The sequence below is a fragment of the Echeneis naucrates genome, chromosome 14 (genome assembly GCF_900963305.1).
Source record: "Echeneis naucrates chromosome 14, fEcheNa1.1, whole genome shotgun sequence".
Classification (NCBI taxonomy): Eukaryota; Metazoa; Chordata; class Actinopteri; order Carangiformes; family Echeneidae; genus Echeneis; species Echeneis naucrates.
In genome coordinates, this window is record NC_042524.1 from 11696693 (window position 1) to 11724353 (window position 27661).

Genomic DNA, 27661 nt, shown 5'->3' on the forward strand with positions numbered 1-27661 from the left:
TGTTTATGTCAGAGTACATATTTGTGTCTGTAAAATGCATTGTTTAAGATCCATATCAGTATCTCAGGCCCTTTTTTGGATTTCCTTATTATTACTGAGCTGAATTATTTTGTGTCATAAAAAGCTAGGTCCAATCTCCTTTTCTGCTCATTAAAAAAAGGCTGCTATTGTAGTATTTCTTGGCAAGAATCAAAGATTTAAAGATTACTTGTTCTCCACTGTAAAATCACATTAACGAAACAAAAACTTGGAAAAACTTGAGCGATGACTGGTAGTTTGTACAAGCTGGGAAAGCGTCAAAGTATAAATCACTGTCACAGAGACACACTGCACACTCTGAAAAGTGTTAGTCCGATTAAAATTCAGTCGCTGGGGCTTGCCTCATTATCCCAGGGGCAGAGACTTTCAGATTTCTCTAGTCAAGTATTCATTATTAAACAGTATGTTGATCATGTTCAATTAAATCTGAATCTTTGAGACTCTTCTTTTGTCTTCTGTTCATTTGGGGCTACTAAGTGGCCCTGTCTGCATTTCACTGCACTAATCTCACAAGCATACACATAGTCTTACTGCTTGTTATATATATGTGTGTGTGTGTGTGTGTGTGTGTGTGTGTGAGCTTGTGTTTGTGTTGAGCCTTTCTAATGATTTTTGTAACTTGACTTCATCATTCAGTCTTATTTTTCTTTTCATGTGAATTATTTACAACTCTGACACTTAGAAAGAGTATTTCTGTCTTAAGCCAAATGATCTGTAGATTAACATCAAATTGTAAACCCTGAACCCTCATCTAATGAATAACCCTTTCTGGAGCTAAAGTAATGATCTGTGGTTGGATTTCCCAGTTTTGCATGCAGTCTACTGGGTAGGTGACTGGTGCATTTTAATGGCCACAGGCTTTAGCAATCCAGGGAGAGTGCCGGATAAATAAAGTGCTTAAATGTTAGTCGAGTATTATCCGGCACTCAGAAAATACTGAACAAGTAACCACACATTTGTACTTGAATAAATATTAATAAATAAAATTTTATAATTCAATGTATCCCAGCTACTGATCTTCCTTGCTGTCGTGTAGATAGTCTACCTTAAAGCTATAGCTGAGGATAACAGGAGGGACGAAAGACGCTTTCATCGCTGTATTTTGTGCTGTAATGTCATTTCCCTATCAAATACAATATTTTATAGTCTTACATCAGTTGTTTGTTGAAGATTTTTTTTTATCATCTACTGTAAATTCTGATTTAAACCATAATTAATCATTAAACCACTGTGACATGCTAAATTGTAAAACACTACCATAATACTACAAAAAATGTTGTCCAAAGATAAATACACACAGCAATGTATCTCCAATTCAACAATTAAAAATACAGAAATGTGTATATTTTGTAAATATACATATTTCTAAAGAAATATGGCATGCTAATGATTGAATGTAAGAATGTAATAATTTAAGATCATTCTTTGCCTGGCTTGATTTAAATATGCGAATTGCTTCACATACTCTCTTGTGTGTTTGTATAAGACTTAAAGCCATGTTTATGACGATGGTTTTCAAGGATGCACATGTACAGTCAACAGCGATGGATACAGCAGCAGCACATTATGCCTGCAGGCATAACATGGATGGGGATTTATAAAAATAGGATTGCTGCATGAATTCCTTGATGATAGAGTGTTTTTGTCATTCCTTGAATGCCGTTTGCCACTGTTCTCTCACCACAGTGGCAAAAACAATTAAGCATTGTGTTCTTGATGGTATTAACAGCAGCCATAGCCACACTTTTTAAATGTCACCATGTGCCTGTGCTCTGTCCTCAGCTGTCCCTCTCCCCCTGAGTCACCGCCTTACAATGAAGGAAGTGTTTGACTGCGAAGGGAAACCTCGTGTGGATCTGCTGAAGGCCCACCTCACCAAGGAAGGCCGCGTGGAGGAAGCTGTTGCACTTCGAATCATCAACGAGGGAGCAGCTATTCTGCGTCAGGAGAAAACTATACTGGACATCGAGGCACCAGTCACAGGTCTGTAGGTCCTCTGTACGTCTTAGTAAAATTAGCTGAAGTAAGTAAATTATGACCTACAGGAAAATTGCAATGATTCAGCATTCTTGGTCAAATGGTCTCATCTCAGCTGCCTGCTTCAGTTTGCAAATCTTCTGTCTTGATCATTTCCTACAGATTACAAATCTGACACTTTCTATATTTTTTGTCACTTAAACATAAAAATTATTGAGATAACCAAAATAATACTAATGCAGTCCAATAAATGTCCCTCTAATGAATATTATATTATTGGGTGAATGTTATAATGTTTGGTTTTTTATTGAAATAGTTTTATAGAGGTGCTGATTCATCCTAGTGGTCGTTTTGGAGGCTGTAGTTTGTGGTGCTATTGAATGTCACTGTAATATTATCAGGGTTTTTCCTCATATTTTCTCTACCACATTTGTATAGAGCTATCTGTGGATGTGTGACATTGTGATACTTGTTGCGTTGTATTCTTCTTGGCATATTTTCCTCGATTGAACAGGTAATAGTTCTGAGAAGTCAGAAAAGGGTATTACATGAAACAGCAAATGAAACTGTCAGAAAGAAAAAAGCTAGAAGAGAAAGAAAAAGAATAAAATGCAGAGAAAGTGAGATAATTGTACCTGTCGAACAAAAATAAACAAGTAACCCGACTAGGGCACAAGCAAAGATGAAACACAGGTAAGAGGAATAAAATGTCAGACATGAAAACATCATTTCAGCTAAAATCTTCACTACTTATAAGTGAAAAAGCCAAATAACTCTCAGAAACACTCTTTTAATGGCCGCGGCAAATGTACCTGTAGCTTACCTGAGTGGGAGCATTGGTCCAAACAAGAGTAAGATGTGAATTAGGGATTTTGGTTTTGGATCACATGTTAGTATTTCAGTTTAAAAAAATGAACACATTTATCAAATGAAGAAACATCACTTTTGACATTTCGTGCAGGCTGTGCTCTTTTGAAGTAACCAGGCTAAAGCTCCTTGTGCCCTGTCTCATACTGCAGTCGACTTTGCGGCTCAACAATCAGTTGTGAACAGTCAAGTTTCAGTCCAACACGAGAGGATGGAAGTAATAACTGCGAGTTGGCCATAAGTCTGTGTTCCAGTCATTCCCTCTCAGTCATTCCTCCACACCTTTTTGGGCAGCCCGGGGGGTAAAATATTCTCATCATCAGTCGAAAATGAACCAAAGAAAACTAAACCCCATCAACAAACAAAACATGCATCTGTGATCCACACAGCATGACAAAAACTGCCAGTTGCTGAGGTTAGATTTAGTCAAGTAAATGTTAGCTCAATTGGAGCTTGTGCGTTGAAACCTGGTTGTGAGTGGCTAGTGGGGCAAGTCTCATAAGATACACGCAGCGTAGGCGGGACAGAGAGGGCCGGATCAGTGGCTGGCAGTTTCTTTGTTTTTTGTTTGGAGCATGAATTCGACAGTTGGTCAACCATAAATAGGCCCCCTCAAGAGGTTTCACAGCATGTAGAGCATAAAACACCCTCCGTACTTAGACGCTTGAGTCAGATAAGGAATACAGCCCCAACTTCATATTCAAAGAATTCATGAAAAACCCATCAGTCCTTTGCACTGTGAGAATTTGATATCAGTGCATTTTAAGTGACCGTGTTCTGTTTACCTCACCATGGTATTCAGCTTCAACTTAAACTGTGACACTAAATATAAATCTAATCATGCGTGTGAGTATGGAGGTTGTTTTTATATCTTTGTGAGCTTGAGTTGTTTGAATATCTCTGCGGTTGTGCATGTGTGTTGGAGTCATATATTATGAGGCATTTATGCACTTCTGAATCTTTTCTTGCATTGATTTGTTCTATGGGTGTTTGTATATGTGCACATGTATGTGTTTGATTGCTTTAGTCACACAAGCAGTCTCCCACTCACATTGCTCTAAGCTTTGAGTGGGCGAAGGCCACTGTGGAGCTGATAGGGGAGACAGAGAAGAGAGAGGAGATGGAGGATAAATAGGAGAGAAGGAGACGGAACAAGGCGATAATGAAAAATTGAGAGCAGTGAGGAAGTTTGCACTTCAGGCCCATAGTGTCCACTAGGAAAATGTACACATCGACCGGAGGGTTTAAGTTTTTTCTACTTTTAGGTGAGAGCATTGGATTTTTTGTGGTGTCCTTTGAGTGTTATATATTGTAGTGAATAAGGGCAGTATAAGTGTGCAGTAAATAACCTGCATATTCTCGATGGAGGGGGCAGCATCGTGGCATAGTAGTTAGCACCACTGCCTCACTATAAGAAGGCCTTGTTGTGACACTAAAATTTAGAGGGCCCAGGCTAGGTGTTATGGGCATCCCACACCCAGTGGAGGACCTTTGATTAGGCAGAGGGGTTCTAGGCAGTGACGCATCTGAGTCTGGCACGGGAGGCAGGTGTAGGAGTCCAGCTAGCAGGGTGTCAGAGGGCTTTTGTTGGGCGCAGATACATCAAGGAGAAGCATAGTTGGACACACCTCTTAGATTCCGGTGGCTGGACAGGCTCAGTGGCTGGACAGATAACGCCACTTTGAAGGTCAGGAGACAAACCAGACCTGGCAGTGATGGTCTGATTAGCTTCCCAAACCTCAGTTTATATTCACCAACACAAGTTGAGCATGAAGAGTATGTATGTAGGTAAAAATCATGGATGTGCGTTGACACATGAAACACAAGGATGCAAAACAAAGATATCTAAATTGCTTTGTTGAATCCATAACATTTGCTGTCCTTTGGTTGATTACCAGTGTGTGGGGACATCCATGGGCAATTCTTTGATCTTATGAAGCTGTTTGAAGTGGGAGGATCACCAGCCACAACACGGTACCTGTTCCTTGGGGACTATGTTGACCGTGGCTACTTCAGTATTGAGGTAAAACCACCAGAACATAAATATAATTCCCCATAAGTGGGACAGAAACAATCAGTTATCGGTTATCCTGATTTCTGCAGCTTTGCATGGACTAACACTTTGTTTATGTGTTTGCTGTTGACAGTGTGTTTTATACCTGTGGTCACTGAAAATCCTCTATCCAAAGACACTATTTTTACTTCGTGGAAATCATGAATGTAGACATCTGACGGAATATTTCACCTTCAAACAAGAATGTGAGTACTTTCGATGTCCATCTCTCCCTCTCTGCCGACTAATATCATGCGTAGCCTGGAGCACTTTTGATAGAAAGGAATGTGCCCAGCTACAGGCACTGTCAAGTTAGGTCTGATTGACAGCACAAAAACAGGTGGAATTAAAAGATCTGTGAACAAATAAACTTCTGAAACTATAGTTTAACACATGCAGATTTGCACATGCACACATAAGGTAAAGAATACAAAATGAGTATACTTTAAATTAACTCATTATCTTGTTGTTAATCCTAATAAATCCCTTTGTTGTTGATATAATCTCACCTCTAAACCCATTATCTCACTTTCATACATGCATGACATATATATATATATATATATATATATATATATATATACATATCTTCGTTTGGTAAATTTGTGTAATTTGCAGACATTTCTGTTTCACTTCTGATTCTTTGTACACAGATATGATGTTACAGCGCTGATGCAGCTGTTTATATCTCTGTCTTGTGTCAGGTAAAATCAAGTACTCAGAGCAGGTGTATGACTCATGTATGGATGCGTTTGACTGCCTTCCCCTGGCTGCACTCATGAACCAGCAGTTTCTGTGTGTCCACGGTGGACTCTCACCTGAAATACACACCTTAGACGACATTAAAAAGGTAATCAACTGTCTCAGCACAACATGCTGTTACTGTGCAATGATTGTGTGTGATTGTGTCTGTTGGGTTTTAGTGCCTACATTCTTGTTTCTTTGCGTTCAGTTGGACCGATTCAAGGAGCCACCGGCTTTTGGGCCCATGTGCGACTTGCTGTGGTCTGATCCTCTGGAAGATTTTGGCAATGAGAAAACCCAGGAATATTTCAGCCACAACACAGTGCGAGGGTGCTCTTACTTCTACAGGTGAGCTTTACTCCTCACTAGCTATTAGAGCTCGGTCACCTAAGTAGAATTATATCTCCATACCTTGGTTGATATTCAGCACAGAGTGCAGAGTTCCCTATGCATTATTAGTAATGATGAATTCTCATTTCTTTTTATGGCATTTAAGACTGAAGTACAGGGTGAATTTTGACTGTTAGCTGAAACCTTCGAGCTCTTGATATCAAAAATACATGGTAAGATTATACATTATTAATAGATATGAAACATTTATTCTTACTTGACAACCCCCCCCCCCCAAAAAAAAAAAAAAAGCATAGACAATAGCTATACACATAATGGGAAACAGAATAAAAAAACAAAAGAATAGGTATCCCCCTTCAACCTTACAGATAGTATCTGTGCCAGTAAATAAACAGGCCATATTGCCTTGTGGTTAACAACTGTTTGTCATTAGTCTTTTTGACTTTCAGAACAGATTGTTAGCCGAAGGATTAGCAGGGTGAATCTGGAGTCAAATAAAAATAGAGGCAGAGAGAGGAGAGAGAATAAAGCATAAAACATAATAGCGGACAAATTGGGAATGGGTGTGTAATGCAACTGCTCAACCCCTGTGACAGAGTATGTGAAAGGTGGAGTGAGCACTGTGCTGATATTGCTGTGAGGAGGAAGAAAGCAAGTCGGAGGCGGTGAGGAGAGGAGACTTGATGGCAGTTGTGGTGGGGGTTTTCTTAATGAAGTTTCTGAGCAGTACAGACCCCTACGTGGGAGCTGCAGTGCTGCTCAAATTACAAAAAGTGACGTCGGGAAGATTTATTCTTTCACAGAACAGGAAATGACATTCTGGACACTGTGTTCTGGGTAATTGCAGTTCAGATTCACATTACAAGCCAATTGCAATCCTTACTTGGGTGAATTTGCACACACATGGTCAAGGGTCATTTGGTTCAAGCAGTATCAGATGAAATAGTTCCACTGAAGCATTAAGGTGCAGAAACTTCGGCCTCGCAGTTTATTTCCACAAAGACAGGGTCACTGTTAGCTTCAGATCATCCTGACAGTTTTGCACATTTTATTCTGTGAACTTCTACTTTGTACACTGTCTGCATCAACACTGGTCTTTTCAGATTTTAGATTTTGATTTAGTTTTAAATATTCAAGCCTCTACCTCAAACCAGAACCATTTGAAAACTCTTCACAATGATGATCTGAAGACCATTTAAACATCTGAGATAGCTTTGCAATAAATGCAACAGGTTTTGCAACATCTTTCACAAGCATGTTTGAATTATGTCAAAGGAGATTTTTTATTGCCCTCAAATGAACTGAAATCAGCAATTTCTTGAAACATCAACATGTAAACAGACAGAATATTTTATATGCTATATTACTCAAAGTCTTGATATTGATATTGATATTGACATTGATGATTGGTCTATTGGTCCATTTTAGCAATACCCAAAGTGGATATCTTAACAGGACAACATGAGCACTCACAGATTGGAAGACTCTGCCACGGCTAATATCGAACAACTTACACTAGACTTCAGAGAAAAATTCATTCATACATTAATTGATCTGGAGCTGTTACCTCTGTTCTGTCCTAATGGCACATCCCTCCACCAGTTCAGTTCAAATCAACTCACTACTTTTTATATGATCCAGGAGAAGAGTCTTAACTTCTCATTTCATTAGTGATAAATGGTCATATGGTCATAGATACAGTAAGACACCAATGATTCAAAGTGAGAGGAGCTCAGTGAGGATTATCCTGTAGATGTGTGGAGGATGGTGCTATAATAGTCAGCTCTCCCATGGCTATTTTCTGCCTTCCCTCTCAAACTTACCACTCCATCATTACAACTCTTGCCAACTATACAGTGTGCTTGAAGCACAGAGAAGCATTGCGTCTTGGGGATTTCTGAAAATTCAAGGAAATCTCTATCTGAAATAGAAGTTGATAAGTTAATTTAAAAAGGGGGGACTTTGAAATTCAATGACTGACATGTCTTTAAGCTGCATATTGTCAGTGACTGATTGTTGTGATAAATGAGCTCTTCAAGAAAACACACTCTGGTGCATTGGGCAGCGTTATTTGACTCCCTACCTAAACATAAGAGCCATGAAATCAAATCACAAGTAGCTACACAATCACTACTTCTGAGTGCTGGAGAGAGTGTTTCCAATAGATATTGCGCTTTTGTACTGTAAATACCATATACGCCCGCTCATGCATCTCCACTGATATTAAAATCTTTTCAATCTGGTCTGCATCAATCTCATATAATGTTGACACCCTGTGCTATTAAACTATAAGGACAAATGCAGACAAAAAAAAAAAAAATCTTTTCTGATCACAATGATTAAATGGATAAAAGTCAGAATATGACACTTCCACACCCTTGGCTTGGTTAAATGATGAAATTGCTTCCCATAAGCATTTTGTTTTCTGTAACTTCAATATATGACTATGATGATTCAGGCATACCACAACAGCAGTCTTATTCATTGAATAATGTAATGTATTACGACTACTGTCACAATACACCACGTGTTAGGCTGCTACTTGTTCTGAGCACTGGCAGCTCTAATTTGCAGTGATTCTGATCAGAAAACTGTGATGCAGTTCTCTGATCAGGTACATGGTTTATCAGTTTCATCTATCAATCAGTTTTCACTCTGCTGTGTACTGGGAAAATGAATGTGATGACCACATTCATGACAGATGGCTTTTCAAAGGGGAAGGGAAAAACTAAAGTCTGTTTCATACACAAAGCAGAGCACCTCCATCACTCCCTGTCTCTTTCTGTCAAACTCACTGTCTCACGCTCACTCACAGGCTCACCGCCACACAAATGTGTGCTTTCACAGAGAGAAGGAATGTGAGCCGCAGGCAAGCAATGCTTGTGTACTGTGTTCCCTCGCATTAATCAATATACACCGTTGGAGTGGACAGAAAAATAAATTAGTACATGGCATGCATTAGGATTTATTCATTCTTTATTCTGCTTTTCAGCTCTAAAAAATGATCGTGTACAATACAAAATGTTGCCTTATTTCTAAGTTATACATGTATTGTAGATGCAGTTTAGAATAGAAACAGTTATACAACATTTTGAGAGCAGTGTTTTGGGTGAACTGTCAGTTATAGTGAAAAGAGTTGCAGCATATTCACGTTCAGCTATTGCTACCATTATTTACAGGCTGCCAAGGGAATGCTAGCCATGTGACCTAGATACGTGAGGATGGCACATTTTCACCAGGTGCACAGGGCACAACAGCCTCATTGTTTTTCTTCTAACACAAACCTTTAAGTGCTTAAATATTTGAAACACTTCTGAAAGTTTGATGGGTCCATCGATGGCAGGGCTGGAAGCAGGATTGTTGCTGGGGAAGATATACTGCTGTGGCTTTTGATTGTTTAACAGGAGAAATCTTTATTTTTATTTAGTTTCTGATTGTAAATTAAATACAAAAAAACAATGTGAAGACGTTACTATGGTCTCGAAGAAATTCTGATGGACCTGTGCACTATTGTTTGACATTTAATCAATTGAAGGCAAATGGTAGATTTAAAAAAAAAGAAGACACATTTATAACTAAAATAGTAATTATTAGTTACAGTCCGAGAAGGGACATTATTATTCTTCTTATTGGTTATTCAGTGGATCACAGTTTTTCTGTGTCAATGTGTTGAGTCTGAATCAGAAAGTACAGTGAGTGCAGATAATGTAAAACGTAATTAGGGGATTGAGAATATGAGAAAGTTTTTCCGTCACTAAATCCCCACACAGCAACTTCTGATGGAGAAAACTATCACAGTAATGAATAAAAATGTGTCCCCTGGAACTCATTTAGGAGAATAACAGTGAAATGAGGGATATGTCTGCTTTCGGCTCACGCTTTCATCCAGTGCATCTGTGAATGTCTTCATTGCTGCTTTATTCAGCACAATTTTAACAGGCTGCAAAGTCACTGCAGGACGTATGCCTCGCCTTGTTCATTCTGCAGTTATCAGTAGACAGTTTTCCTTCCCAGTACTGATTCTCATACCTGAATTTAGATCTAACTCTGTGGATGTGCTGTGATTGCTGTCGCTGTTTTATGGCTCAGATTAAACTCTTTGTAAAATGCAAATGAATACTTGCATGCCACGGTTTCTTTAATCATAATTTAACCGTCAGTCATTGCAAAAAGAGATCTAGGCATGATTTGCAATCCTTTTGCACTAACTCTACAAGCACTAACACTACAGTACGGCCACCCCTTTCACACTGTACATGTTGTAGACTTTCCATGGTAACATATTAGCAAATTGTTGACATCTTGCTAATGGAAAAAAAAAAAAGTTGTGTTGCCACTTGTCAATACGTGTCGGGGACTGAACAGCATAACTTCCTGTGAGGGATACTGCCATTTTATCAGGTTGTAAAAGTTTTGTTTATTGATAAATTATTTGATATTGGAGTATTTCATAGACTTGTATACTTTCCTGGATCCCGTACAGTATTTTTTAGCAATGCCATTGTTGGGATCTGACCTATTCTAATCATTGGTTTTTGCAGAAAAAAAATCACTTCAAAAGCTGATCCTGATACTTAGATTCATGCCAATCAAGAAATCTTTTGAAAATGCAGTCATTTGTTTGTACTCACGACCGATGGATCTAATATTGTTTGGAATGGAAAGACTTGAAGAAACTGAGGAATCAAAAAAAATCTTGACGCTCAGTGACAGAAGGAGGCGTTGACTTGAGGGCATTAATCATTCCACTTCAAAAGAATTAATCAAACTATAGTCATGTAATCCTTTATTTCTCACCCAGAAGACAGCGTTTGAAGAGATGATAGAGTTTCTGAATGACATAACACAGTAACAGCTGTTGAATGGTAAACTACAGTGATGCTGCAGCTGGAAGAATTTATCCCTCCTGTGTGACACAGGTCTGATGGTTTTTGGCCACTTCATTTTTCCTTTGGAAACAAATACTGGTGCTAAGTCTGCTCCTATTCTGATCCAAGACGATTCAGCTCCAGTCTGTAGTGTCACATAGGAAGTCTCATGGTCAACTTTCTCCGTCGGGCAGCTCGTTGTCCATCTGGCCAGAAAAACACAGAGAACTACTTCGGCGTGCAGCCAGTAGAGAGATAACAATACTGCCGTTTTCATTAGTGTTTGGGGAAGGGTTCAATCATAAGCAGTATGGGAGAGATAATAGTACAATCAAATCACTGTTTGAAGGAAGTTCTGGTGGCTCTAGTAACAAACCATCAGCTGTTCATTTGCATATACAGGTTTTTTTGAATGGGCCAATGGGCATTGTTATTGACCACTGAGGAAAATGAATCTGAACAGCGAGACGTCAGACATCATAGTCAATCGCTTTGTGCTCATTCACATATATGTGTCATGACACAAACACAAACAAATCACATTACTTTGAATATTCCACCATTACACACATGGACAGCATGAAATGATTTTAGTTTGTCAAACAAGTCACACAGATTCATCAGCCAGCGGAAGGAATCAGTGATTGCCAGCATCGTATCGGGCAGCAATGCCTTTGATAAGAGTCATTGTGTTTGCAAAACTAACAGCAGCACATTTAGCATGAAGTTTTAAAATCAAAGTATTGCTGCTTAAACAGAACTTCCAGTTGCGATAGATGCGTTGGATACACTTTTTGAGTGTAGCAGCACCACATAGGCTCACTGGCCTCTCTTCCTCTCAGGCACATTGCCTGCCAGGTTAGAGTTAGAGCACAGGAAGCTTTGACTGCCACTTACTGGATGAGGGTATTTTTTACAGGTAGCTGTTGAGTTGGCTTTTCACCACCTTGCATCACTGTCAGCAAGGCTTTCATAATTGCATTACTGAAAATATGAGATAATATGTTTAAAATTCTGTCATGTTGAGATTCTGCTCTTGATTGAGTTGCTGTGTTCTCATATTTTGTGTTGTGAAGTTAAATTGTTCTCGACATGAAAAGCACTGAGTTATTTCTCTAAAACCAGTTGTTGTTCACTCTTTTGCAGTTATCCAGCTGTATGTGAGTTCCTACAGAGCAATAACCTATTATCAATTATTCGAGCGCATGAAGCACAAGATGCTGGGTACGTTTCAGCAGAACACCTACAAAGACACGTACACACAGAACCATATTTACATATAAGAGACCACAATATGTCTTTTTTCTGTCTTTATCTTCACCTGATTGCCTTAAAGCTATCGGATGTACCGCAAAAGTCAGACCACTGGATTCCCATCCCTCATCACCATCTTCTCAGCACCAAACTACCTTGATGTTTACAACAACAAAGGTCAGAAAATCTCTGTGCTCATCTTCAAACCAAACTTGTTTCAGTTCTCTGTGCCATTTGCAGATCTACAATTTCTCCTGTTCTGCCTCTGTTTCATATTTTTGCCCAGATTTACAAAAATGGGCCTGAATGATAACTCCCCCTTAGTCAGATTTTATGGAAAACAAATACATACTCTAGGCTGTCAAAAGCAAAATCTCTTTACAAGGCGTCTTACAAAAATGATAACCATGGTCTCTTGTCAAAGCGGTTTCAGGAGCACAAACTGAAATGTGTGTATGTATGTTTATGTAACTGCACCTAGCTCAGAGCAGGCATAAGGATGCCACGGAGGACCCTCGTTTGTTTGTGTTCTGAGATCTGAGTCTTGGTTGCCATGGGCTATGGGAGATGTGGAGCGTGGGAGGGACTGTCGGCATTGCTGACTATCTCCATGTGGCTTTATCCCTCTTGATGTAACAGTGTCAGCACTCCCTGGCCTCAGCTGGGCCATCTAGTGGTTGAATGTCAAATATTAAATTGGGAAGCCAACATGAAAAGCACGTATGGACCAAAACATTATAGTCCATATGGAAATATTTAATGAATTAATCAGGCACAGTGCACATAATCGAAATAACCTTTCAGGCTGTGTACTATTGCAGGCTGCGATAGGAATGTGTGTGTAGCAAATTTTAACCTTCCCACTGAGCAAATAAAACACATCAGACTCCTTTATACATTTCTTACACTAGCACAATAATGATAACATTTAGCGAGCGTAATTGTCCGTGAGGAGAAACAAATATGCAGCTAAATTAAATTGCATTAAGTAACAATTCTCTTGGGAATTTTCTCTTTTATTTCAAAAGAAAAAGAAAAACATGTCAGTGGCAGCATCATTACTTATTTAATTCAAACATTACACTGAATATGGGCCTGAATTTTAAATGTTTGGTTCTTTTATTTGTAGTTGAGGTTCCCACGTTTGTTGTCACTTACACACTATAGCAGTTCTACAGTTATTGCACTGCAGTGGACTGTTTGTACCTTTGAATAGGATGTCAATAAAGGAGGGATCACTAAATCTAGACTGACATTATAGAGTTATCTGAAAAACAGATTATGATTAACGTGTCATTATTTTCAATGTAAGAAAAAGTAACTAAAACATGGACGAGGTCTGTAACTAGACAAGCAGACAAAGTTTGAGAGGAAAATGTTACTGCTGTCTCACCATCCGCTCCGCCAACAGCTGCTGTACTGAAGTATGAGAACAATGTCATGAACATCCGACAGTTCAACTGCTCTCCTCATCCCTACTGGCTGCCCAACTTCATGGATGTTTTCACCTGGTCTCTGCCGTTTGTTGGAGAGAAAGGTATCACGTTTTTCCAGAACAAAGCCTTCTGTTACATCTCAGGCCTTTTTAGTAGGACACCACGTCCTAATCTGTTTTCTCTCTGTTATGGTTGAGTGGCTTCACCTCTTTCCCTTTCTCTCCACTTCCTTCTACAGTCACAGAAATGCTGGTGAACGTGCTGAGCATCTGCTCTGATGATGAACTCATGAATGATGAAGATGAGATCTTTGATGGTGAGAGGTCCTCGGAATGACAGTTTAAAGATGGATTATTTATTTTTGCCAACGCAGATTGAGTTTATATTATGTAATCTAAATTTGAGCTCTTCACATCTGAATGGTTCAGACCAAGGATGTACAGCTTACTCTGCTTGTGCTAAATTAGACTGATCTCTTTCTCACCAAGAGCTATGGTAGAAAATCATCAAATTGTTCTGTTTTTCATTGTCCCTCGAAGTATAGTCTTACTTTTGTGTCGTTACAATACATTTGATCACTTGATCTTCCATCCAGAAAATCAAGATTTGTGTTTTATTGCTTCTATTTTATTACATCAAAGAGGTCAGTGAACAAGGTTTATGATTCAGTAGATACAGGCTTACTCACATGAATGGACCTAAACTATACTAATGTATGTATCGTAGTATTCGTGATTATTATGATGCTATTCTAGTTATCAACAAACGAACATAATCTGTTTATCTCATTTACTATGATTACTTAATAATAATAACTGTTTCTAGTGTGTTATATGGGCTTATAAAAACTGTTTCTTTTGTATCAGAGGCATATAATGGAAGTATGTGTAAATGTCTTTGCAGCCAATGCAGCAGCAGCACGCAAGGAGGTGATCAGAAACAAGATCCGTGCTATTGGAAAAATGGCCAAAATGTTCTCAGTTCTCAGGTAGACGTAATGCTTGTGTGTGTGTGTGTGTGTGTGTGTGTGTGTGTGTGTGTGAATGTTGCCATGAGCGAATATCTCCACTTGTACTTGCGTGCTTACGCATTTGTGTGTTGGGTTAGCGTTTAGTGTGAAGTGTGTACACACTGTATGTGTTCGTATTCTTGCAGAAACAGGCTTCCACAGTTTCCTGCCCTTTTTGCATCTTTCTGTTTCCTGTAGAGAGGAGAGTGAGAATGTGTTGACGCTGAAGGGCCTGACGCCCACTGGCATGCTGCCGAGTGGGGTTCTCTCTGGAGGCAGACAGACACTGCAAAGTGGTGAGCACAAGTCTCAGCACAAACCTTTTTTCTACCATTTGCCCCCTCTTGTTTGTCACGTCTTCAGCTCTGTCATGGGTCTTCCCTTTCTCTTCCTGTCTCCTCCTCTGGCCGTAATGCAGAGCAGCCTTCAGATGACTTTTTGGCTCTTTATATATTCTCATGAAGGCTAAGAAGCTAATGTCACACCAAAACAGTTGTCTGCTGTCACACATTGCATCATTCCACACACAAACACACATATTATGTGACAACGTTGACTAGAAGTTGTTGCATTTGCTGTATTATAGATCCCATGAAAGCTTCAGACAACAAAAGTACAACCACCTACAGCACTGTCGCACTGCGGCCTTTGTCCAGCTGGTTTAAGTTAGCTCACGGTGTTGTTTGTTGCTCAGTCTACCAACCAAAAGAGGAAAATCGGTTTCTCTGTTGCTCACTGGACGTTAAAGTTTCCTCCCCAGCCTCTGGTTTATCTCAGCACTACATGACCTCAAATGAACTTCATCCAGCTAAAAGCTTCAACTGAATATTCACAGCGGGGTCGACACAAGCAAGTGCTCAAAAACAGCCATTTGATTTCATTTTTAAATCAAGGTTTTCCTGCGTCTGTCAGTGGTCGTCAGTAGTGTTCATGATTGTGTGTCACTGCTGGTGTTCGAACAGCGTGGCATTATTAAGCTCACACAAACTGTCACAAAAACTTGGTGCAAAGCCTAAATAAGTAACGCCTGTCCTCTTGCCCACAAATGATCATTGCGCACAGATAGCTTTCTCGGGGCCACGTTCAGTGTGGCGCACACCATGATACCAAACAGCACAGTGACTTCTTTTCACCCTTTAAATAGGCAAACTGACTGATTTCAAGATTGAAGACACCTGTGATGCTAATTACAGGACACACCTTAGTTTAACATGTCACGATGGTCAGATTATTTTCAGTCTTTTTTCGGGGTACCATCCTTTTTGTCCAAGCCAGTTTCATTAGTTTGTTTTGTAATATGACTGTTGAACCACAACTCAAAAGCAATGTCTGATTTTCGTTCGTTAATTTTCACAAAATTTTTATTTATCATTACTTTTGTCAGTTTCAAGTTATTTCAGTGACCATCGTGTGTTTTTTCTTGCTTTAACGGAAGGGTACCAACAATTTTGTATCATGTTCTCAGTCCTTAATTCTTTCTATTTCAATATCTTTGTCACTCTCTATCTCTGTGGATCTGTCTTTGTTATTGCTCATATGAATTTTTCAACCCCATATTGACATTAACTCTCTTATTATTAATGCATGGCTCTCCTCTGAGTTCGGCTACATTGCCAGTGAACATTTATATCTCATCTTGTCTAACATGAGCTGCATTCTCGCTGGGGCTGCATTATACATTTGCATGGCTTGATCAGGAGTAACCTGCTCCCCTCCTCCCCCCCTCAGCCACCATTGAAGCCATTGAAGCCATCGAGACGCATGATGAGGACAGAGAAGGTAAACTTATGTGCCCCCTCCCCCCTTGTGTGCCTCTGAACTATAATAACAGGGTTCCCTGCTACCAACAAATTCATTCATACAACAGCTGACATAACAACTGACACAGCAACAGTTTGAGGCTTGCACTTTACTTTCCAATACAAATGATCAAAACACAAATACAGCTACATAACAGTGTTTTAAATCTGAGAGTGGATCCATTCCCCATCTACTCACAAAGATGTAAAAAATATATTATGCCATGATTTGAAAGGAGACAAATAACCATTTGTCACCTGTCAAGTCATGGTGCCTTTACGAGCAGTGAGGATTTTCAGGAATGTTTCTAATTGATGCAGGAGTGGTGATAAGGAAAATGGTGAGGGATGATAATTGTGCACTCCTGTTTCTTTCTGGCAGATGAGAAGAGTCCTGCATGAGTATAAATCTGAACCTCCAATAATGATGGTGGGAAAAAAGTGCATTTGAAATTGGCCATCACAAACTGAGAGGAAAATATAAAAGAGTGTAAAATAAAAAATAAACAGCTCTACAAGACATAAAATCATGTTGATAATAAAAGCAAAAACGCTGCAAAGACAAGTGCTGTTTAGGCATGCATGACTTAATTATTTAATTCCTTTTGGGTTTGGCATATAAACGGCCTCCATCTGGTTCTAAAAGGTGTTGCATGCAAGAGAACAAGAAACAGAGCAGACAGAGCATCTACATGAAATATGCAGCTTTAAGCTGCTGGTCCTCGTGATGTGTCTGAAGCAATCATTGCTCACTAACCAAGAAGCTTCACTGTAATACAGCACCCGCACAAACACCAACACACCAACACACACGTGCATGTGTACGTCTCCTTAGTAACTTCAATGTGCATAATATTTCATTTTAAATAACAAGCAGGATGAAAAACTGGACTTCATTGTTTTGTTTTGTTTTTTTTACAGTTAATGAAAATCTTAGTTGCTTTTTTTATGAATGTATCTGGATCATTTGGAAGATATGTAGTTCAAAGATTTCAGCTTACGTGACAGCCTGTGCTCCCTATTTTGGATGTATTTTCAGTTTAACCGATTCCCTGGGTGTGACATATAAGGTGAGAGATTTTTAAAGAAACAGTTGCACCTAAATATCTTTTCTGACAATTTCTACACATGTCAACCTTCCCTATCTACAAGAAACTAAGCGCTAGTTTTCACTCACAGGTGGAAAATCAACCTTACCTCCTAAAAACGAATGAAAGCTGCTTTAAATACCTCAGACTTATATTTTATTTTTGCTTTTGTATTGTTTCTTTGTGGTGACAAGCATAATAACATTTGTATCATTTGCAGCAGCTGCTACTTCATCACTAGTGTCAACTGGCAAGATGGCTGAAGAGCATAATATTTGACTCTGTGAAAAAAAAAAAAAAACTGGGCATTTTAAAGCACCATGCATTACATTTAATACATTTAATACACATATTGGCCAGTGATACTGTTCCTCATTGATACTGACGAAGTGGCTTTGTCTGTAATGATGCCAAATCCTGAAAACATTTGATGTTTTGAGGGGAAAATCACAATATGGGATATTAGACAGAAGTCTAATCCTCCTTTATGTGTTTTTCTTTTCAGCTATCCGTGGGTTCTCCCCTCAGCACAAGATCACCAGCTTTGAGGAGGCTAAGGGCCTAGACCGCATCAACGAGCGCATGCCACCTCGCAAGGATGGGGTGAACCATGTGGGTCACTCCATGGGAAAGATGAATATGTCAGAGGCGAATGGCACGGACGATAACAGCAACGCCCAGTGATCTGCTGCCTGAGCCTCAGAACTCTGCTGCTGTCGCGCTGTGCAGCAAGACATTGCCAAATCTGGAATTCAGGCCTCAGAACATAGTAATCAAAAGGGGCCACTGACAGAACACGAAATCTGCAGCAAAATCTAAAACAGGCAAAAAGGTCATTTTTTTCATGACAGTTTCATCACGCAGTTGGGGGAAGGGGGAGCTGGGGTTCACAGCAAAGGGCAGGGCTGCTGCTTGACAGAAAAAGTGTGATTGAAAGTAGTCTCTGCCTCCTAATCCTCTTTATCAGTTCAATCACAGATTGAAATGTTGGGGGCTGTGTTGTTCTGAACGCTGACAAATGTCTGCTCCGTCATTACAGGGCCTGACAGAAGACATAATTGCAGTATCCATGCCACACAAATCATTTTACTATTTTATAAAGTGTTTATTTTGAATCACTCACACTTTTGAGGAAAACTGTCTTGTTTACCTACATAGTTTGCTTGTACTGATACATGACTTTGAGGAAAAAAGCAAAAACGAAAGTAAACTGTATACCTCTTAAAATGAAATTAATCAATTTACCTTCTTGTAAGATGCTGTTATCCTGCGTGTGAAACAGGCCAGTGTTCACAAACCTGCCTGAACACCAAAGCCACTGAAATCTGAGCTCAAACTGTATCTCTCTGCACAACTTCTTTCCTCACCTTCCTCATTATCAGTCATCTCCTAGCAAGAACTGACTTGGAGGGGATGAGGGTAGAAAGGGAGGGGATGAAAAAAGAATTGGAAAAACTGGATCCACCGCTTACTATTTAACACCAAGATTTAATTTTTCAAACGAATTTTACCCAAAAGAAGAATATGTAACCATATAAACATCAATGTCTGTAAGTGAATATCAAAGGGTTATATTTTTATCTTGACCACCCACAATTAGTTTCTTTACTTCTCCCAGTTGTATTTCACATCAGAGAAGCGTTTGATCAAGTTATACGTCACACATCCAAAAATCATGCAATTCACTCTCTGGAAAATATACACTCGAGCATCATCCAATAGTTCGTGTGTGACACACTACCTGATTATTTCTCACCTGCTTGTCACGAAAGAGAAAGTAAAAGAATGCCTGCAGTCACTAAAATATACATTAGAGCCTGTTGAGGTTTTGCACTAATGCTGTGCTGCTAATTCAATTCGATTTCATGCCTAAGCGTACCATATCAGAGTGAGAAGGAAATTCTACAAATTTGTGAATGCATATACTTGAATTATCATTTAACAACCAAAAATCATGTTTGGAATAAGCAGGCTTTAATCCATCCTTGGATTTATTAAAGCTATTTGACGAATGTATCTTGATCAGAAATTAGTTATATAATGCTGCTTTTGAAAACAAATATCTATTTATTTTTCTCTTAAATTAACCTTAGATGCATTTAAATTAGTCAGAATTACTGCCTCAATAAAAACTAAGCACAGTGTAACTAGGCATGTATTGCATCTAAGTGTTTCAATCATATATCTTGTTTTTCAGTTAACTTCTTCAAAGCCAATCTAATTTTACTGTGGAGAAAGAGGTCAATAAACACTGACCCATGCACCCACACTGTGATTCTAAGAAAATACAAATGCATATGTCCAAATATTGTATATATGATATACACCTTGATGGAAACTCTAAAATGCCAAGTTGCATTGAAAGGATCCTTTTTTTACTGACATTAGTAGGAAATTGGATTCTTTCAAAATATATGATTTGCGAAACTCAACAACAGTGAAACTCCACACACATACCATCACATAAATTTATAGAATTTCCTTTAATTCAACAATATTTTTTTCTATCTCATATACCATCTTTCTAATTAATGATAAAGGGATGTCAATTAAAGATGGACTATGATTTTTAACACAGCATCTATGGTATGGAACGCATCAATGCATGCAGTTAAGTTCCTAATTGTTATGTGAGATTACAATTGTGATAGTTGTGTTTCAAACCGTAAACTTGAACAATTTTATTTTTGAATTCTATTTGTTGTTTTATTTCTCTTGTTTTATAAATTTGATAAATAGGCTTCCTTTAATTGTTTTGTCAATTTTTCATTTTCTTATTTATTCATTTACAACTGCTTTTAATTTTGCATTATTTTATTGTATGCAGAGGTGTGAAGCTTTGTGTTTATTTTTTTTCTGTTGTACTTATGTACAGAAAATGTTCAGTAGTGTGAATGAATATAATCTCAGTGATAAGCAACTTTCAGGCTGCCAAAGCATGATAGCATGGTTTTCAGATGTAAATCAATTGGACACAAAGAAAATCATGTGTTGCACTTAGATTTAAGAGGAAACATTGTACTCTGGTTATATTTACTGCTGATATTATTATTGTTACAACTTATGATTATTTTCCTTCCTCTGTTTCTGGTTCTTGTATGGTCAACATGCATATTTCAGCAAACAAATATAATGGATTTTATCTTGCAACGTTTTTTATTATGTATGGAAATATGTTTTGGCATTTGACTTCTTAAAAAATACACACATTATAAGCATGCCCTATGGGACAAATCACATTTTTTTACTCTTGAATAAAATATGCATGAACAAAAATGTATTGCTTGGTTTGTGAACATATTAATACTAATTTCAACTTTCAGCCTAACTTATAACAGACATTGATTGTCAATAAATAAACAAAACAGTGTTGGGCAAGTTAATTTAAAAAATAATTAGTTACAGTTACTAGTTATTTCTTCCGAAAAGTAACTAAATTAGTTACTCAGTTACAAATTTTAAAAGTAACAGCTTACTGCGGAAAGTAAGTAAAGTAATTCAAGTAAATGTTTAAATGCTCAGATGTGTCTGAAAAAGTAATGTCTATACTTCCATTTGAAGAAGGCTTTTTTGGGATTATTTGGGCTCGCCGTTCCTGATTCTGGTGGACTGGCTCGGTTTTGTCGCTCGTCGTGTGTCCGACTATGGGTACTGGGGGATTTCTGTAAACAAACCCCGCCCACCTCGACCTCTGATTGGCTCGCCATGAAATTTGACTCTCCCTCAGCCAATCGTCATCGTTTATGCGATTGTCTCGTCTCTGCCTCTCGGCTCAGAGATCTAGAAAAAAAAAATGCTTCAATTATAGTAACGCCGCTTTTTGGGGAGTAAAGTTACAAAGATGGGAAGAGTTCATCAATTAGATTACTCGTTACTGAAAGAAGTAACGCCGTTACCCCCATCACTGTAAATAAATGGCTGAATTGTGTTCAGTGTAGCCAACTGATGATATCTGCTAAACCTAAAGATGCTATCTGCATCACAGTCTTGTATTATAAAAAACAAATCGGTTACCGTTCTGCCCAAATGTGCCAAATAATTCAAATGATCACTAGCTACGGAGATGGACAGTTTACTGTAATGAAATTAACTATGCATGGTATTTGGCAATTTAAGGTACATAAAAAATGACTTATTGGCTATTAAAGCAACAATATGCCTCTGACTGGAACGAACAAATAAATAAATAAATAAACTCATTTGAGTCCGTGTTGTACATAATACTACTTCAGAGGTACTTGGATGCACCACAAAATAAGGGCCGTGAATGCAGCACCTGCCGGTGTTACTTCACGGTCCAGGTGGAGTAGGAATGAGCTGACCCACACACCGGATGTGACGTCACCCAGCGCCTCTTGTCCATCACAGCTCCGGGGCAGCAGATCAAGCCAACACGATGGCCCTTTAAGCAGAAAGAACCGAGCTGCGGGCCTGTGTGCAGCCGGATAGCAGCCATGTGAGTGACCGCCGGCTCGCACCGAGCTAGCTGACGCCGCAGCTAATCGGCTAGCCGACGCACAGCGCACAGATCAGCTCTGCGGACCGACCAGCTGCGACGCAGACATGGACAAAGACGAGGCGGACCGGCTGATCGAGAAGGCCAAGCTGTGTCTGCGGTCCGGCCGCAAGGACCGGGCCCTGCAGCTCCTCTACGAAGCCCAGAATATTTACCCCAGCACCCGGGCCAGAGGTAAAATTAGCTGACGCACACTGTTCAGGGGCAGTAACGGTGTGCAGCTATTCTGGTCTGCTAACGCTAGAAAATGTAAAGGCGGGGATCGGGCAGGATGGCCGGTGCTATTTTCAGATGAGCGCAAAAAGCAGACTTTTTACGCATCAATTCTTGATGGTTTGAGGCGGATTGTTCGTGCTGAAATGTAGGTCTGTGCAGCCCCCCCCGCCCCCCGCAGTCCACAGACAGTACCACACAGAGTCAGCAGGCTGCATTAACATCTGATTTTCTTTCCAGTCGTCTACTCAAATAGCTTTTGCAATAGTGTGATTCTTACCAGAATAAATAAACTGCCGCAGACGTTTTTAAGAACACATCATGCATGAGGTTGCTTAAATACCGGATTGTTCATGTATTTTGCAAGAAGGGAAAACTTTTGTTGGGAATGGGCAGTCAGTATTGCTCTGGGCATGCACACATGGATTATGTTACATTTCACAGCAATGTGTCCTACATACTGCTTTTACTTACTTTGGGGTTTTCTTTTTTATTTACTGCACATTTGTAAAGGTCAGGACTCCCCAGAAAGATTTTTTTTGTTGCCCATTAAACATGATTTTTTTTAATAGCAACACATTTTGAATTTGTAGCATTTGTGACTTGTCAGCTGATCTTGCCATTTTTGTTTATAGTGCTTATAGATGCCATAACAAAGAATGGACGGAGTGCTGCACCAGAAGAAAGCCATGTACCCCCTCCAACAGGCTGGAGAGACGAAGACATCAGGGACAGTGAAAAAAGTAATGTGAGTGGCGATGAAAAGAAGACCTACACTGAGGATCAACGCCAGGGTGTTCTCAGGTACACAAAGATCCTTTTGTCCTGAACATTTACTTTACTTAGACAGTGACAGACTGACTGTCAGTCTTCAGCAACATAAATGACTTTCCCTGAATTCCACAAGGTAAACATTAACTGCAATTGGCCACTAAGTTTCCATTAGCAGTGACTGTTTCTGTTCATGGATGTAACAGGGACTGATCTAGGGAGCTCTGTGTGAATTATATGCACACTACAGCTTTAATTCAGGCTTGTGTTTTATCTATGATGCATTATTTTTTTCAGAATAAAGAATTGCAAGGACTTCTATGAAATCCTTGGTGTTCCCAAAAATGCCAGCGATGAAGATTTGAAGAAAGCCTACAGGAAGTTGGCCCTCAAGTTTCACCCTGACAAGAACTTTGCTCCAGGAGCTACAGATGCTTTCAAAGGTGTGTGTGTGTGTGTGTGTGTTTTTTCAACAACATGGCTGCGCTCAACAGTGATAAGGAGATTCTTTAAAGACTGAGGTCATAATAAGTCGTGCTTATAGTGTCTTATTTAAACAAACTTCAGCAGGAAAGGGGCTTGAAACTTGAGCATCCAGTTCTGCCAGTTTGAATTAAGCTTAAGCTGATCTTCCCAAGGAGCCACTGGACAGTTGCAGGGCAGGAAGAGAGCGAGAGAGGTGAAAACAATGGGCTCATGGCAGCGATTTCAAAACACAATCACACAATCAGCAGCAGCAGTGATACACAGGAGACAAACGCCTTTAGCACCTAATTAGGGCAAAAGTAGAAACAGTCATGATACAGTGAGCACACAAGTGAGACACACACACATTTTAAAACACTGTGACTTACATTTTCTGTAGATGATGTCCAGAAATCATAGAAAAAAGACACTCCTGTTAACTGCAGAACTTTTAACAAACAAATCCACAACAGCATACTTTCTGTTAACTTCCCTAAATACTTTAGTTATGCTTCTCTGCCAATGAGACAAAGAAGCTCTATTAATATAGATATTTATCATGTACCAAAACTGACTCTCCCTCCTCTCCCAATAGCAATAGGAAATGCATATGCGGTACTGAGCAATGCAGACAAGAGGCAACAGTATGATCAGTATGGAGATCAGTCTCCAAACACAACGCAACCCTCCAGCCACAGTCGCCATGGACACTACCGAAGCTTCCATAGAGACTTTGAGGCTGACATTTCCCCTGAGGAGCTCTTCAACATTTTCTTTGGAGGAAGGTTTCCCACAGGTGAGGCACGTGCTTGTGTTTGAGTGAAGAAACGGGCATTTTACGGATGGTTAATCTTATTCCAAAAGAGTTCAAACTTAATTTTTTTTTCTCAGCACTATTTTCCATAGTCTCTTTAGAAATATGGCATTATTTATGCTGCTATAATGGAGGTGTAGTCGTTTCAGCACTGTGTGTGTCTGTACAGGGAATGTCCACGTGTACACCAATCAAGGAGCCTCCTACTCTCAGTTCTATCAGCCTCGTCGTCGACGTGCTTATGAGAGGCGTGAGGAGGTGGTGGAAGACAACCAGAGTCAGGTTGGTGAATCACGAAACACTAATCCCTGTTAAATAAGCTCAGTCGCATGTTGTGTTCCTCCTGATTAGACACATTATTCTAGTCATTGGTGTACAGTGAAGAACTATTGCAAACAAAGATTTTTGAGCATACATTTTTGCAGCCTTAGTGACCTTATAACAAGTGCTGGTTTTCTCCTTCAGCACAACACCTTCACAGCACTCCTGCAGCTTCTCCCCGTGCTGGTGCTAATCCTCATATCAGTGTTTACTCAGATGATGGCCACTACCCCGCCCTACAGTCTCTTCTATAAGCCGTGAGTCCGTCACACCACCGCTGATATTTAAATAAATCCGCAGCACCTACCGTGATTGAAACTTATGTTTCACTTAACAGGAATCATGTGTTTGGGTTACAGGGCCATGGGGCTGGTGGTGTCCAGGGAAACGCAGCACATGGGCGTACCGTACTACGTGGATAAAAGTTTTGAGAAGGAATACCGCGGTGCTGCTCTGGAGGAACTAGAGAAATCAATAGAGAGCGACTATATTGAACACCTGCAGAGCAGCTGCTGGAAAGAGAAGCAGCAAAGTAAGCGAGCAGCTTGTAAGCCCAATTCTTGATTGATGTTTTTTAATGTTTCCTGTGACGTAAGTTCGCGTCACGTTCAGCTGGCCGATGTTCTTTTAAGGTAAAATTACAGCTACGCTGGTTTCCCTCCAGCTGGTCCTACCCAAGAAATAGTTCAGTTCATATCTGTGTGAATACAGGGACTTTCACCTCATTGTCATACTGATGAGATGCATCTAACTTGCTGTGCTTTGTAGAGGGTTAGAACTGGCTGTTTGCGTAGGTGCAGGCTGGAGCATCATATGTGGCATGCCTATGTGAGCGTCTTTCTTTCATACTGGTACGATATAGCTTCTTTGAATCGTCTCTTTTGTGTGTCCTTTTCAGAGTCAGACTTGGCAAACTTGGGACAGCTGTACCGAGACGAGCGGTTAAAGCAGAAGGCAGAGTCGATGAGGCTGGACCACTGTGAGAAACTGCATCGGCTGGTTGGGCGTCAGAGAGGAAAATGAGGGCTCTTTGAGATGTGAACACATTTCGTTACAGACTTTACAACAATGCAGTTTATTCACGTGTGTAATTTATCCAATCTGGCCAATTTGTAAAGAAATCTGTTAGGGTACAGCGCTGTCAGTGGGAGACTATGCCACTGGAAACAATGTGCCTTCTCTCCTCTTTGATGGTAGAAAATAGAGTTGCACGGCAGCTGCCAGCCCTGGCGTTGGAGGCAGCAGCATCAAGTGCGAACTCACTGTGGCAGAGTGTGTATGAGCTGTCGGAGCCTTTCTTATAGAAACGGCACGTTCATATGGGGTTTCCCTTTGGTGTTTCGAAGGCAGTTGTATGTTCACACACACGTTTTGTGGTTTTATTTATTTTTGTGGATGATTTTTGTCTCGTAGTCATATTTATTTAATAGTTTATAGAGTCAATGTCATTTGAGCAACTTTGCTCACGTTTTCTCTTTTTTGTTGGTTGGAAATAACGACTTACAGTGATTTGTATAATACTGTAGTCTTTGGACAAATCTGCGAGCTTCTATAGTGAGAAATAACAGAGTACCTTTCAATTTATAATCAAGATACAGACAAATCAGACTTTAGAAATTACTATAAAATCAATAATGTGATTAATCAAGCAATTTTACGTCTGGCACTATAAAATACACAGCACAGTCAAGTAGAACTTTGCAAAACCCAATGACCCAATTTTACTGAATAATATTCTTATTCAAAAGAGGTTGTACTTGTTCTTTCTTCTAAAACACAGCTTCCAACTTTCTGCACTATTTCTTGGATGAGATGTTTGTTGCATTGGTTGTTAAGCTTCTGTCACTAAGGAACTATTTGTTTGAGGTTTCAGTGTGACAAATTACCGTCATGTGGAAGAAAAAAGAGGCCATGTTTTTAAAGAAATCTTAACCCGGTCAGGGAGTGCAGTTCAACCAAAAAGCACATGTACGCGCACACACCCTCCCTCCCCACAGTTTTTCCTGGTGTACCTGCTTTATACTGGAGGTTAAATGGCATTCAATACATCCTTTCATAAACTGCACAAGTTTCATTTTGTCCTCGGTAAAACACTTTTCAACTCAAATTTATAAATGTTTTATAAATGCCGCACCTTCCATTTATACAGTGTTTTATAGAGAAGACACCTTTTGTTTTGGGAGTCTCAACTACAGACTGATTTTATTACATTTTGTTAAATATCAATAGAAATGACTTTTTCCCCACAAGCTTCAAGTGGTATAACTTTCTCGTCAGGTGTTTTCATGTTTAGCTTGTGAAGCTGTTAAATTAGGATTCTTTAAACCAACACCAGATCGTTCAAACCCTACACAGACATATTATAGTATTTGTTGCTGTGCACTAAGCCAAACTGCCTTAGTTGTTCTCTTTATGTGAAATATTCAGGTTCATCTAAAGCACTTTTTAGTTGATATATCCTCCTGTGTTACATGTCATGACTGTTGCATGCAGCCCAGTGAGTGTTTTATTAGTTGCGCTTTTTTTCATTTTATTTTTTGGGTTAAACACGTTAATGACCACTGACACACATTGATAAATGTTATGTAGAATAATCAGGGCCACACTGTAACTCACCAACATGTAAACATTTGCTGTGACACACACAGAACAGGTTTTGGTATCAGCCAGTGTGGCAGTACAGTTCAGCTAAAATGACCACAAAATTAAAAATGTATCCAGAATGCAGTTTTGCTTCATGTGTGATTTCATGGTGGTTTTGCTTTTTACTGTTTTTATTGAGGCAGCAAATGAAGGATACAAATAACACAGGCATATGTATAGTGAGCTGTCCTATATGTGAAGCCATCGTTAATTAATACACCATCAATAGAAAACTGTACATTGAAAATGTTCAAGGGTGACATTTACTTTATTTAGGTTCATGACACTGAGCAGCTGGGCTGTCAATCAAGAAAATGGACTCTTGGATGCAGAGAATGAATATCAGATATCTGACAGACTGGATGTACAAGTTAAGACAGAATCTAACGTTTCCTGTCAGACAGAAAATCGTGAACATTTAAACCGCCACACT

At 39.5% G+C, this 27661-nt stretch overlaps 2 protein-coding genes across 7 annotated transcripts in view; both read left to right on the forward strand.

Annotated features, from left to right (window-relative positions):
- ppp3ca (protein phosphatase 3, catalytic subunit, alpha isozyme) overlaps nucleotides 1–18328 on the forward strand; it is a 21233-nt gene extending 2905 nt beyond the window's left edge. Inside the window, exons 2-14 of one of the 6 annotated variants that reach the window (XM_029520218.1) lie at nucleotides 1822–2022; nucleotides 4782–4906; nucleotides 5031–5142; nucleotides 5641–5786; nucleotides 5889–6028; nucleotides 12046–12123; nucleotides 12236–12330; nucleotides 13565–13690; nucleotides 13828–13905; nucleotides 14472–14577; nucleotides 14797–14894; nucleotides 16327–16377; nucleotides 17991–18328. In XM_029520218.1, the coding sequence (XP_029376078.1) occupies nucleotides 1822–2022; nucleotides 4782–4906; nucleotides 5031–5142; nucleotides 5641–5786; nucleotides 5889–6028; nucleotides 12046–12123; nucleotides 12236–12330; nucleotides 13565–13690; nucleotides 13828–13905; nucleotides 14472–14577; nucleotides 14797–14894; nucleotides 16327–16377; nucleotides 17991–18169 (1535 nt within the window). In that variant the 3' untranslated portion in view covers nucleotides 18170–18328. The remainder of the gene's footprint in view (nucleotides 1–1821; nucleotides 2023–4781; nucleotides 4907–5030; nucleotides 5143–5640; nucleotides 5787–5888; nucleotides 6029–12045; nucleotides 12124–12235; nucleotides 12331–13564; nucleotides 13691–13827; nucleotides 13906–14471; nucleotides 14578–14796; nucleotides 14895–16326; nucleotides 16378–17990) is intronic. The other 5 variants (XM_029520219.1, XM_029520221.1, XM_029520222.1 and 2 more) reach the window with 5 other exon arrangements.
- A 3502-nt stretch (nucleotides 18329–21830) lies between these two features.
- Nucleotides 21831–27312, forward strand: dnajc18 (DnaJ (Hsp40) homolog, subfamily C, member 18). Its single transcript, XM_029520225.1, has 8 exons — nucleotides 21831–22175; nucleotides 22850–23018; nucleotides 23283–23428; nucleotides 24046–24246; nucleotides 24434–24546; nucleotides 24730–24842; nucleotides 24945–25117; nucleotides 25484–27312. The coding sequence occupies exons 1-8, from the start codon at nucleotides 22049–22051 to the stop codon at nucleotides 25606–25608; spliced, it is 1167 nt and encodes a 388-aa protein (XP_029376085.1). The 5' UTR covers nucleotides 21831–22048; the 3' UTR covers nucleotides 25609–27312.
- The last annotated feature ends 349 nt before the right edge of the window (nucleotides 27313–27661 follow it).

What these genes read in the sequence shown, in the direction of transcription:
- dnajc18 (XM_029520225.1), top strand. Translation starts at nt 22,049, where the DNA reads ATGGACAAAGACGAGGCGGACCGGCTGATCGAGAAGGCCAAGCTGTGT. An exon ending in TGGAAGACAACCAGAGTCAG is followed by an intron (nt 24,547 to 24,729) that starts GTTGGTGAATCA and finishes TTTCTCCTTCAG; the next exon opens with CACAACACCTTCACAGCACT. An exon ending in CTGGAAAGAGAAGCAGCAAA is followed by an intron (nt 25,118 to 25,483) that starts GTAAGCGAGCAG and finishes TGTCCTTTTCAG; the next exon opens with AGTCAGACTTGGCAAACTTG.